This window comes from Engraulis encrasicolus, chromosome 3 (assembly GCF_034702125.1).
Source record: "Engraulis encrasicolus isolate BLACKSEA-1 chromosome 3, IST_EnEncr_1.0, whole genome shotgun sequence".
NCBI classification, from domain to species: domain Eukaryota; kingdom Metazoa; phylum Chordata; class Actinopteri; order Clupeiformes; family Engraulidae; genus Engraulis; species Engraulis encrasicolus.
In genome coordinates, this window is record NC_085859.1 from 405,912 (window position 1) to 418,669 (window position 12,758).

The 12,758-nt window shown below is 36.3% G+C and overlaps 2 protein-coding genes across 2 annotated transcripts in view; both read left to right on the forward strand.

The window, feature by feature from the left end:
* adora2aa (adenosine A2a receptor a) overlaps positions 1-12,758 on the forward strand; it is a 34,425-nt gene that overhangs the window by 10,346 nt on the left and 11,321 nt on the right. The window lies entirely within an intron of this gene.
* LOC134445569 (apoptosis regulator BAX-like) lies at positions 2,140-12,338 on the forward strand. Its single transcript, XM_063194619.1, has 6 exons — positions 2,140-2,757; positions 4,567-4,615; positions 8,700-8,861; positions 9,205-9,337; positions 11,021-11,125; positions 11,327-12,338. The coding sequence occupies exons 1-6, from the start codon at positions 2,697-2,699 to the stop codon at positions 11,423-11,425; spliced, it is 609 nt and encodes a 202-aa protein (XP_063050689.1). The 5' UTR covers positions 2,140-2,696; the 3' UTR covers positions 11,426-12,338.

A 12,758-nucleotide genomic window follows, 5' to 3' on the forward strand; every position in this document is an offset into this window, starting at 1 on the left:
ATGCTTAATACGTGGCATATCCTCACTGCAAGAAAACAATTTTGTCACCTGTTTACTCTTATTATGGAACCACACTATTGGAACATAGTAGAGATTGAAATTTGCCATCATTATGGGGCAATATCTAAAGACTGTGCTCCAAAATATGATGCCTTGGTAGCTATGGATGCTGTTTAAAGTCTGAATATATCACTCAGCCCTCATGTTAATGCTCTACATGAGTAAGAAGACCATAACCAAGGCATCTCTGCACCCCTTTACCATCATATATGCTGTCTTTCAGACTGACCACTAAATCAAGCTGAAGTATACATTTTCTTCATAACCTGGAGGGTGCATGACTCCATGATTTTAAAAAAGAATGAAATATTTTTTCCATTCTGTAATCAGAGGACAGTTTCACATGTCTCCAAGGTCCATCTAGAATGAGCTTTGCCACTTGCAGCACTGTTTAATGTCTGCATCATGTGCCTTAATCAAGTGTTGTGTTTATGGTCATTTTTTCAACAGCTGTCATTGTTGGAGTGTCATAGTTTGCTTATTGACAATGGGTATGTCATGATCTCATAACTCGTGCAATGATTTCACAGAACTCTACGTGACAGAAATAGGCCTTATATGCCTGCAATTTTGAGAATTCAATCTTTCTGTGTAATAGATCAGTAATTAGTCCCTCAAAATCTTCGCTTCTCAGTGCCACAGCCTCTCTGTGACGGTATTTTATCTGTGCATTCATGTTGGCAGTCAATATAGTTCCTTTCAAAATATTCCTCCTTGTGTTATTTTTAGAATTATTCAACTATTACAACATTTTTTGGCCCTGTCCCAACTTTTTTGAGATTTGTTGCATGGGTCGAATTTTAAATGACCACATATTTCCCTCAAAACAATGCTTTTGCCTCATTTTAACTGTTCCTATGTTGACCTTGTGCCATTGTGCATCTTGTGCATGGATTGAATGTTTTGAAAATGCCAGCATTTTGATTTTCACAAAATACCAAGTGTCCCAACTTTTTTGGAATCCGCTTGTATCTTACTCTTTATACTTTCAAATGGCTAAGTTGATTTTGATGTCACCCATAGTGCAATGTGTGCAACTCAGACAAGATGTTAACAGCGGGTGTACCAGGTCACCCTCTCGTGGAATGAAATCTATGGTGCCAATTCCATGACGCGCTTACTGCTGTTGCTATCCAAAATACATGTGTGTCCCTCTCTGCTACCCGTAAAAAAAACATTATGGCGGCACGGTATGCTGCATTTTTTCTATTTACTAATACACAAAAAAGTTTGCGCCTAATTAGGGTGGTCGATGGGTAGGCCTAAACTGTAGGCCTACCATGCAGGCTACCAGGGTTCAAATCTTTGTCATGTTCTCATGGTGTTTTGGCTTCAGTTAGAACTAAAGTAGAAAGTCTCAATTAATAATTCCATCAACCCAAGTCGTCATTCAGATAGGACAGTTTTAAAATATGACATAATCTCCCATATGCCGCGTCTTGGACAGAAATTCTAACCAGGATGCTTCACGTGGGACACAGTTCGCTGCCTAGCAAACTTCCTGCCTGGCAGAAATGCTCCCATCATGAACGACCTTACTAATTAAAAACATTTATGTGTCAACTGTTTTGATCAGCAACCTTTGAGACTGAGATTTGACGAGATACACACAGCAACCACATCTTGAGACAACCAACCCCATTCTCCCCAAGAATGTATTTGTGGAAGTGCAAGGTCATATATTGGCGGCACTATTTTGCATCTTTTTTTGTTTGTTTGTTTGTTCAGAGTTTTGGTTGCACAGGAACCCATCCCAACGTGCCAAATTCAACCTAAATGGTAGTCTCCAGAGGGTGTCTGCTGGGTTCATGTTTCAAGAAAAGGTCACAAAGCTTTTAAAGAAAAGTAACATACACAACTGACTAAACCTGATTTGGGCAATTCCCCACGGCAACCAACTGAAGCTGATTGAAGATGCTCGACCTTGTCAGCAATGACGTAGGATTGCGCGCTCGCGCGCGCGCATGTTAACACACAATACACAGGCATCTGTAAACAGGGGAGAGTGGGAGAGAACTGTGGAGACTGTTACGAAAATAGATAGCTGCTACCTTTAACGACATACACACACGGTCCATTCAAATTTAGATAGAATAAGAAGAGTAGCAGCACTGCACTTTGGACCACATTTCCACTGTGCAAAGGCTGATTTCTATCAGCCCTGTAGGCCTACTTCCTAAGGCTGGTGAAAATGTATAGGTAGCCAGCACAGCTTTTATTGACTAGACCTTTTTGAACCAAGTTGATGATTACCAATTTCATCAAGAAACTATTGTGAAAGTAGGACTGGCTGTAAAATCCATCATGATGACGATGGATGTCAATTCTAGATATGGGACGGCAAGTGGAGTTTCCAGTTCCGAGTAGTCCTGAAAGCAGGAAACCCTGACGGAGACACATTTCCGCTCCGCTTCCTTGTTGAAGAACCAAGCTCAACATTGAATATGTATTCCTTTGGACTATTTTTATATGAAAAACTATCGACATGCTTTAGTTTGTAGTTCTCGTGTTATGCGGCTCATCGTTTCGTTACATACTATAGGTTTTTACGCGTCCAGTCTCTGAAGTTAGTTTGGTGGATAAAACTTCAGAAGAGTTGTTAATCGTACAACTACTACCTCACTCGGGCCGAAGGAATGGCACATTCAAGGAAAGGGGTGAAAGATGATGATATGCCTGGCGAAACCGATGGTGAAGGTAAGAACGACTTGTTAACAACTGTTGGAACTTTAAGGAGAACTTGGACTAATTGCACAGACGTTTTGTCAGAGCGCACAGGTAGACTGCGCAAAAGACGAAATGTTCCAACATGCCTACCACGCCTTGTTTGGTCCAGTGGATATTTCCAGCTAATACATTTGTACACATGCCGTGTAGCCTACAAGTTGAGTGAACCACCACAAAGCCAACTCCCTACCCATACCCATCGAAGACCAGTTTTATTTCCCAAGGTAGACATATTGGTTGTTGCGTGTAGTCTGAGTACTGCGGTTGGGGGGTAGGGTCTTCTACAGTATACACATCTATGGGTAGGGGTAGAGGCCAGGGGTTCCAAAACTTTACTATACACATGGGTCCTAATTTTTTGTTTCCCCCTGGCTGCGTGAACCTAGCTGCGCACAACTCAACCTCTGTCGTTGGAAACCGCTGCGCTGTCGAAAAAAATAATAATAATTTTTAAAAAATAGCTCACATGGTTGGCTGCCAGTGTCTTGCCCCTCCTTGTGTTTACAAACACTGTGAAACCATGTATGACGTCGAGACGAGCCCCCCCCGTTCTGTGTTCCCCTTTCACAACTAGAGTTGGTGCATTCCTAATCATTCAAGAACTACAGAAAATATCACACATATAAACGTAAAGAAGAAAATGAGAACACAGTCACAGTCCCTCACCAGTCTACCCTTTTCATATCATACCCAAACAGCTGGCAGCCCATGGTCTATGGTCTATGGTCTTTTGGTCTATTTTGGTGTACTTTAGTTTTTCAATTTACTCAATTATTTATTTTGTTTTGCTATACTTTTCTTGCCACCCTGCCTCGTCCAGCCTCATGGTCCCCCAGGTTATCCACAAGCAAGCAGCACTGGAGTCCCGTCCGACACAGGGGTCAAAAGCCCATTGGCAGTTGACCGACGCTACCCAATTTGAACCCCATGACTTCACAACTCTGAACCAACAATTAATTATATTAATATAATTAAATATAACAACATCACAGCAGCAACAACAAGGTTGACGAGCAGGAGTATAATGCCAATGTTGCATTGAATTCCTTCACAGTCTACCATTGGCTGCCCCAGGCAAGGTGGTGGCGGTTGTTGTTGATGTTCGCACAGCAGCAGCCCATTTAATTATAGCGTATGCTGTATGTGACACATGTGAGCTCAGCTGTAGAACAGTGTGATGTATTTGCCATGGTTGTTCATAAATTTGCTGATTCACACACACACACACACACACACACACACACACACACACACACACACACACACAATCTCTCTCTCTCTCTCTCTTATTTTAATATGGTTCCAAGAAACACGCAAATTGTACAAGACCTTACGGAAGAGGTCATGGATGACATCAACCCATCCGACCACCTGCTGTGGGGTACAACGCATCTGGTGAATGTAATTTAATGCAATGCCACACAACTCCACAAGGTTCATTGGAAAGATATTGTTCACAAATCATAAAATCATGTAACCCCATTAACATTACACCACGTGAGTGTGAATAGCATCCATGTCCAAGTGCATCAGTAGGCTACTTGTCCATCACTGGACCGTCAATATTGTGTACAGTGCAGCTAAGGCGTGTGTTATGGTTCCCCCTTGTGGCTGAAGGGGTGAAGTAGAATGGTCACAACTTGCATTTGGTCTCGATTTATGTGGTGATGATGGCCATAGTTTTTGTCGAGGCCAACTTATTGTTGGAAAGACTGCTGTGGTAATTGATCAAAATACTAATTATATAACACATTATTAATAACTCTTTGCTTTCTCTAGATGTCATAGATGATCCGATTGTTGAACAGGGAGCAGTGGTATTGAGAAGGTAAGAATCTCCTCACCTTTGTATGTCTGTGTTTATATTGGTTCTCACCCAGGTCAAAAAAATGTGTACTTAAGTGTACTTTAAATATATTTAATTTTCTGAAAGTATATTTTAAGTACACTCTATTTATCAAATACAGTACTTAAGTATGGTATTTAAAAATATACTTATAGTTTAGTGTATTTTAAATATATTTTAAAATCATTTGTATTATTAAAGTTATGTACTTAAACATAGTTTTATAAAATATACTGTTAGTGTATTGTATTTTAAATGTATTTTAAGTATATTTGTATTTTAAAAGTAATGTGCTAAGTGTAGTATTGTAAAATATACTGTTAGTGTATTATATTTTAAGTGTATTTCAAGTATATTTGTATTTTAAAAGTAATGTGCTAAAGTGTAGCATTATAAAGTATACTATTAGTGTATTATATTTTAAGTGTATTTTAAGTATCTTTGTATTTTAAAAGTTATATACTTAAGTGTAGTATTATAAAATGCACTATTAGTGTATTGTATTCAAATGTATTGTAAGTACATTTGTATTTTAAAAGTAATGTGCTAAAGTGTAGCATTATAAAGTATACTATTAGTGTATTATATTTTAAGTGTATTTTCAGTATCTTTGTATTTTTAAAGTTATGTACTTAAGTGTAGTATTATAAAATACACTATTAGTGTATTGTATTTAAATGTATTGTAAGTACATTTGTATTTTTAAAGTAATGTGCTTAAGTGTGGTATTGTTAATTATACTAGTAGTATATTCAATTTTAAGTCTATTTTAAGTACATTTGTATTTTAAAAGTAATGTGTTAACGTGTAGTATTATAAAATACACTATTAGTGTATTGTATTTAAATGAATTGTAAATACATTTGTATTTTTAAAGTAATGTGCTAAAGTGTGGTATTGTTAAATATACTATTAGTATATTCTATTTAAATGTATTTTAAGTACATTTGTATTTTGAAAGTAATGTGCTTAAGTGTAGCATTATAAAGTATACTATTAGTGTATTATATTTTAAGTGTATTTTAAGTATCTTTGTATTTTAAAAGTTATGTACTTATGTGTAGTATTATAAAATACACTATTAGTGTATTGTATTTAAATGTATTGTAAGTACATTTGTATTTTTAAAGTAATGTGCTTAAGTGTGGTACTGTTAAATATACTATTAGTATATTCAATTTTAAGTCTATTTTAAGTACATTTGTATTTTAAAAGTAATGTGTTAAAGTGTAGTATTATAAAATACACTATTAGTGTATTGTATTTAAATGTATTGTATTTGAAAACATACTATTAGTGTAGTATGTTTTAAGTGTATTTTAAGTGCATTTGTATTTTAAAAGTAATGCGCTAAAGTTTGGTATTTGAAAGAATATTTGAAACGTACTTAAAGTTAAGTATGATTTTAGTATATTAAGTACACTTGTACAAAGTTTGATTTTAGTACCAAAAAGTCAACTTAAAATGTGTTAAAGCTCTACTTAATTATATCTTAAGTGTATTTAAGTATACTATAAGTTGTCCCAAAATAACACAACTTAAGTATGTACTTCTGCAGCATGCTATAAAGTGCTTTCTTATGACCTTGAAATAGATTTGTAGCATACTTCAAATAGTTACACTTAACCACATGTTAAAGTACACATTAAACATCTTTTAAAGTGAATTAGTAAGTATATTTAAAATGTACTTACAGTTAAGTATGATTTTAGTATATTAAGTACACTTCTGCAAAGATTGATTTTAGTACCAAAAAGTCAGCTTAAAATGTGTTAAAGCTCTACTTAATCATACTTCAAGTGTATTAAAGTATACTATAAGTTGTCCCAAAATAACATTCTTTAAATACACACTTTTGAAGTATATTTTAAATACAAAAATACATACTTATTAAGTATATTAAGTACACTTTTTTCACCTGGGTACTTTTTTTAACCATAATTTTAGTGTATTTTAACCTAGGCTTATTTATTCATTATGCTTTGTAACATTAAATAACCTTCCACCTTCCATTTTGTTAATGTATTTTCATGGTAAAAACACCATATTGAAGAGCACAAACAGATCTTAAAAAGGCATGTAAGGCCTTACCTATTAAACTTTTAAGCACAATACTGAAGTCTGTACTTAAGTTGTGTTATTAGTGTATTAAGTGCACTTTAAGTGTACTTTTTGGTGCACAAATTAAACATGTAAAAGTGTCTTTAATTCGATAAAAGCATACCACCACCAATGATTTCTAAGTATTATTATTAAGTATATAAAAGTATACTTAAAGTGTACTACTCAAGACTATTAATTCAAGAACCTAATTGTGCCTGTTGTACAACAGGTAGTTGTGGTCTAGTGGTTAGAGTGCAGGTCTGTGGTTCAGTGAATTGTGGGTTCAAATCCTGGTTGAGGCAGTGGTTGTTGTCTGAAGTGAAGGTGAAAGGAAGGTTCATGTGAATGGCTGATGATTGTGAACAAGACAATGTACAATGGAAATGAGTAATTAGAGATTACATTGATGTTTTTTTCATATACTTTTGAAATATAATTTAAGTGTACTTAAAATAAATATATTTAAAATGTGGTTAAAGTAAAATCTACTTGTAGTATACATTTAGAGTCAATACACTTAAAATGTACTTAAAGCGATTTTTGTGAATATATTTGAAATGTACTTAAAGTAAAGTATGCTTTAGTACATTAAGTGCACTTGTACAAAGTTTGATTTTAGTACAAAAAAGTCAACTTAAAATGTGTTTAAGCTCTACTTAATCATACTTCAAGTGTATTTAAGTGCACTATAAGTTGTCCCAAAATAACACAACTTAAGTATATACTTCTGCAGCATGCTATAAAGTACTTTCTTGTGACATTGAAATAGATTTCTAATGTACTTAAAATGCACTTATCTGCATGCTAAAGTACACATTAAACACATTTTAAAGTTATTTGGGTAGTATACTTACAATGTACTTAAAGTAAAGTATATTTTTAGTATATTAAGTACACTTGTACAAAGTTTGATTTTAGTACAAAAAAGTCAACTTAAAATGTGATTAAGCTCTACTTAATTATATTTCAAGTGTATTTAAGTATACTATAAGTTGTCCCAAATTAACACAACTTAAGTATGTACTTCTGCAGTATACTATAAAGTACTTTCTCATGACATTGAAATAGATTTCTAATGTACTTAAAATGCATGTATCCGCCTGCTAAAGTTCACATTAAACACATTTTAAAGTGACTTGGTTAGTATACTTATAATGTACTTAAAGTTAAATATATTTTTAGTATATTAAGTACACTTGTACAAAGTTTGATTTTAGTACAAAAAAGTCAACTTAAAATGTGATTAAGCTCTACTTAATTATATTTCAAGAGTATTTAAGTATACTATAAGTTGTCCCAAAATAACACAACTTAAGTATGTACTTCTGCAGTATACTATAAAGTACTTTCTCATGACGTTAAAATAGATTTCTAATGTACTTAAAATGCACTTATCCGCATGCTAAAGTACACATTAAACACATTTTAAAGTGACTTGGTTAGTATACTTACAATGTACTTAAAGTTAAATATATTTTAGTATATTAAGTACACTTATACAAAGTTTAATTTTAGTACAAAAAAGTCGACTTAAAATGTGTTTAAGCTCTACTTAATTATATTTCAAGTACATTTAAGTATACTATAAGTTGTCCCAAAATAACATTCTTTAAATACACACTTTTGAAGTACACTTTAAATACAATAAAACGTACTTATTAAGTATATATTAAGTACACTTTTTTTTTTACTTGGGCATTGTGTCCTTTTTTTGTTCTAACAAGTCCCCACCTGGTGTCACTTTTTCGAAAATTACTTTCTTTTTACCCGGGCTTCTGAAGGGTGCTGGGACGGGTATTGCAATGACTCTGTGACCTCTCTGTCTCTCTGTCTGTTTGTGTGTCCGCCTGCAATATTTTGTTTTGCACGTTTTGGAGGTGGCGCCAGACACACATCATGTGCATCTAGCATCGGTCAGGGGAACATGTTGGCATCTCTGATTGCTCTTGTTTTTCCCTTGCAGTTTTGTGGTGGAGAGGCTTCAGACGGAGAGCCCGGATGTGCCCGTGAGCCATGAGCTTCTTGGGGGCACTCCATCTGAGGGGGACGACCCCCAGATCAAAGCCGTGGTGGGACAGTTACTGAGTATTGCAGATGATCTGAATCGCAATGCTGAACTTCAACAGTATGTCTGTCTCTGTTGTTGTATTATTTCTCTTTCCAGTGTTGTTTTTTTAAATCTTTGAGAACTTTAATTCCTGCAACAAGAAATCTGTTTTTAATTTGTAAGTCTTACTTAAACGTCACCACAAAATAATGCCTGGGTGTCGGTGTTCTTGGTGTCTGAGATGTCAGTAATTGAAAGAAAAATGACAGACATTTTTAAGAATATTGGCCCCTGGGAGAATTATTTCAGTTTTTGTTTCAAAATTGTGACAATGACACTGAAGCCCAAGGCACTGACCATGTACAAAGTGACTTACGAACTTACTTTCTCTGGTTCTCTACCATCCCACTCACCCTTGCAGCCTCATCAACACTGTGCAGGCCAACTGTGCTCAGGACGTGTTCGTCACCGTGGCCAGAAGCATCTTCTCCGATGGCATCAACTGGGGCAGAGTGGTGGCACTCTTCCACCTGGCCTACAGACTCATATCCAGGGTATTTATATATTTAAGATTTATAATATAACTTAAGTATATATTATTTCAGAATACAATATTGCCACGTGCATACTGTGTTAAATACATAAATACTGTGTATTTATATATTGAAGATTTATAATCTAGATAAAGTGTAACTTACGTATATTATTTCAGGATACAATATTGTCACATGCATACTGTGTTAAATGACGTATACAACACACGCTAACTGGGACAGGGCCACCTGACCTACAAACTCATTTCCAGGGTATTTAGAATATATTTAAAACTCATAAGTATAGTAAATGTTCTTTTGATAATTTAACAATTATTTAAGGACACAACGATGATATTGTTGATACACGTTAACTGGGGTCAGTGGGGTGGTGGCATTTTTCCACCTGACATTTCCAAAGTATTTATTTTAAATAAATTAAATAGCTATTTGAATCTCTGAGTATTTAAGGATACAATGATAAAATCTTTGTCATGTACGTATTGGGTTAAATAAAACGCAACATGCATCAGCTGGGAAAGGGTGGTGCCCTCCTAGGCTACAGGCTCATTTCCAACCTATTTAAGAAGTGAACAAGCATTTTATTGGCTTATTTCAGCATACAGTAGTAAAATATGTCACATATACATTTGTCAGTAGTTTAAATATGACACACAGCATATGAAATGCATTGACTGGGGCAGGATGTTGGCATTGCTCCACCTTGGTGCAAGGGCTTGTTTTCAAGCTATGCAAATATTTGTCTAATGCATACTGGGTGAAGTACAGTATCAAGGTATTGAAGAATACAAGAATACAAGGGAGCAGTGTTTCACATTTGTCATGTCCAGGGCTCTGAAATCCCTTTTTGCTTTGCCAAAACGGCTTGTAGATGTTCATATTTCCAGCCAAACACCAACTTACTAATGAGTCAAAGTGTCCAGTGAGTTTTCTTTTTCTACCAACCAAACTGAAATTTCAGCTACATTGGGCCAGTTGGCAGGTGTTAATTTAGAGCCCTGGTCGTTGCCATAGAGGGTAGATGGCCATATTTAAACAACACGACACAACAAGACATCTTTTCCTGGAGGCTTATGGCTGCTAGTTCCACAAGCACATTCACTTACATGCATACACGTTAGGGCTGTAACGATATTGTATCGAACCGAGAAATCGTGATACACAGAGTCACGATACTGTATCGTGATACAAGGAGGCAGTATCGTGATACGCCCTTTCAAAGTTTTATTACCCATTAGTCCAGAAAACAACATTATGATTTGATGTGATGGTGTTTCCAAACTTCAGTGGAGATACATTTCAGAAATCGTGGGGTGTATCGAACCGTAGGTCAAAAATCGTGATACGAACCGAATCGTGAGTTGAGTGTATCGTTACAGCCCTAATACACATACTCACGCACTGACGCGCACACACGTACACATTCCTACACGATACCTTGTTAAGCGACCTTCAGCGTTTTGAAAGGCACTATTTAAAATGAAAGTATTATTATCATTAGAGCATGACTTGCATGGGACAAAACTACAGTTGCCTGTTGCATTTCAAACTTTTTTCTGAAAAAGCTCAGAATGCTAGTAATTAAAGACATCAATATTTTTAAACATATATCAACAGATTATGTATGTTCCCTTAAGTCTATCTCCATTTAATGTACTTAACTCTCTATCTCCAACATTCCAGGCTTTGACTCAAAACCACTTTGAAATCATCCGCCGTATCATAAGCTGGGTGCTCCAATTCATCAGGGAAAACATTTCATCATGGATACGTCAACAGGGAGGATGGGTAAGTTTTTTGTGTGTGTATTTTTTATTTTGGTTTATTTGTTTTCCCTTGTCTTGTTTTCATTTCATTCTTCTTACTGAATTGGCCCACTCAACTGTGTGTGTGTGTGTGTGTGTGTGTGTGTGTGTGTGTGCGCGTGCGTGCGTGCGTGCGTGCGTGCGTGCGTGCGTGCGTGCGTGCGTGCGTGCGTATGTGTTGCAGGAGGGCGTAATGCACAGTGTGTCACGGTGGCGTACGGTGTCCATCCTTGCCGCGGTTGCCTTCATCACTGCTGTAGTGTACTGGAGGAGAAGTCGCTGAGGCCCAGATGGAGGACTATTGATGATGACACATGCCACCCATGACAACGCTGGGAACTGCCCTTCATTTGGGGTGAATTCCAGGAAAAAAAGGTTTAGTAACTTGCCACGGCATGTCAACTCGGAGAATGTGGTAAACCTCCTAATATCAGACAGAGACCTCTGACTCTTTTGTTGGAAAATAAGGGGGCATGCATAATCGAGGCATTTTAATGCATACACAGCTGCATGGCTGCACATCGGTACACCTCCCCCACCATTTTGTGAGTGTCGATATGTAGCAAAGCGCGTCCTCTCAATTTTTGATGCTTGATACCTGTCACATGCGTTGTGTTTTGGGGTGATACGTGCATAGCTCTGGAGAATGTAAACGACACACGTTAACGCGCGTTAGCTTTCATTTCTCGCATCGACTATGTAATCCCCCTAAATCCATAGTGGGTTTACGAATTACATGTACTCTGACTTAAATTACCTTGGTTAGTAACAGAACCATGTTCCTGGAACATTCCCCTGATGATGAGGTATCGCTCTCCTGTTTCTGCTGAGCTGTTTACAAAGAGTGTTCAGACACGTCATCAGTACCAGCAGATACTGCTGTCCAAACTACTATCCACACCACCACTCCCCAGATTACTTTTTTAATATTCTTTTTTAAAAACCTGTACATATTACCACTTCTGTTCTGTGAAGTTATTGTTAACGGTTAGTGAATTACAGGGATGAGATGATGTATAGAAGCCAACAAGCAACACCCTCCCCTCCCTATTTATAGTGTAATGTAATGTTTCAAATCTGTAAAAAATTGTGCAACAGATCCTCTGGAAAATATGAACAGAGGACCTGAAATGCGGGTGGATGAGAACAAATTTTATAATTTTTATCAATAAAGAGCATTATTCATCTCATCTTCATTTCCGTTTGCTTCTTCATGATTTGTAAATGGATGTATAAAATGTTCACTAATGGGAAATGTACATTTACCATTTGAAGCATTTACTCTGAAATCATTTCTCATGGGATGGTGTGTCCATTATATAAAGAGATGTCATTTGATATGATGCCATTTTGTCACTGGAAAAGGCTTGAATGTCGAAATGCATCTTGAGCGTTTTAAAAACCAAGCCACTACAATTGTGCAAAAAAGAGTGCTTTGGAGTTCCTCTTTTTCATGTGTTTTCCCAGCCAAAGCCGATACAAATGACTTTTGAGGTCAGGACGCGCTCTTGTTAAATGTGGCCTACTCAGAAGTACTTGTGGATCTAGTCAGGGTACCCTCCTGATATCATCAGTGGAACTCCTCAGGGTGTAAACACAGACAGAAAATACTGTGA

What these genes read in the sequence shown, in the direction of transcription:
- LOC134445569 (XM_063194619.1), top strand. Translation starts at nt 2,697, where the DNA reads ATGGCACATTCAAGGAAAGGGGTGAAAGATGATGATATGCCTGGCGAA. An exon ending in CCTACAGACTCATATCCAGG is followed by an intron (nt 9,338 to 11,020) that starts GTATTTATATAT and finishes CCAACATTCCAG; the next exon opens with GCTTTGACTCAAAACCACTT. An exon ending in TACGTCAACAGGGAGGATGG is followed by an intron (nt 11,126 to 11,326) that starts GTAAGTTTTTTG and finishes TATGTGTTGCAG; the next exon opens with GAGGGCGTAATGCACAGTGT.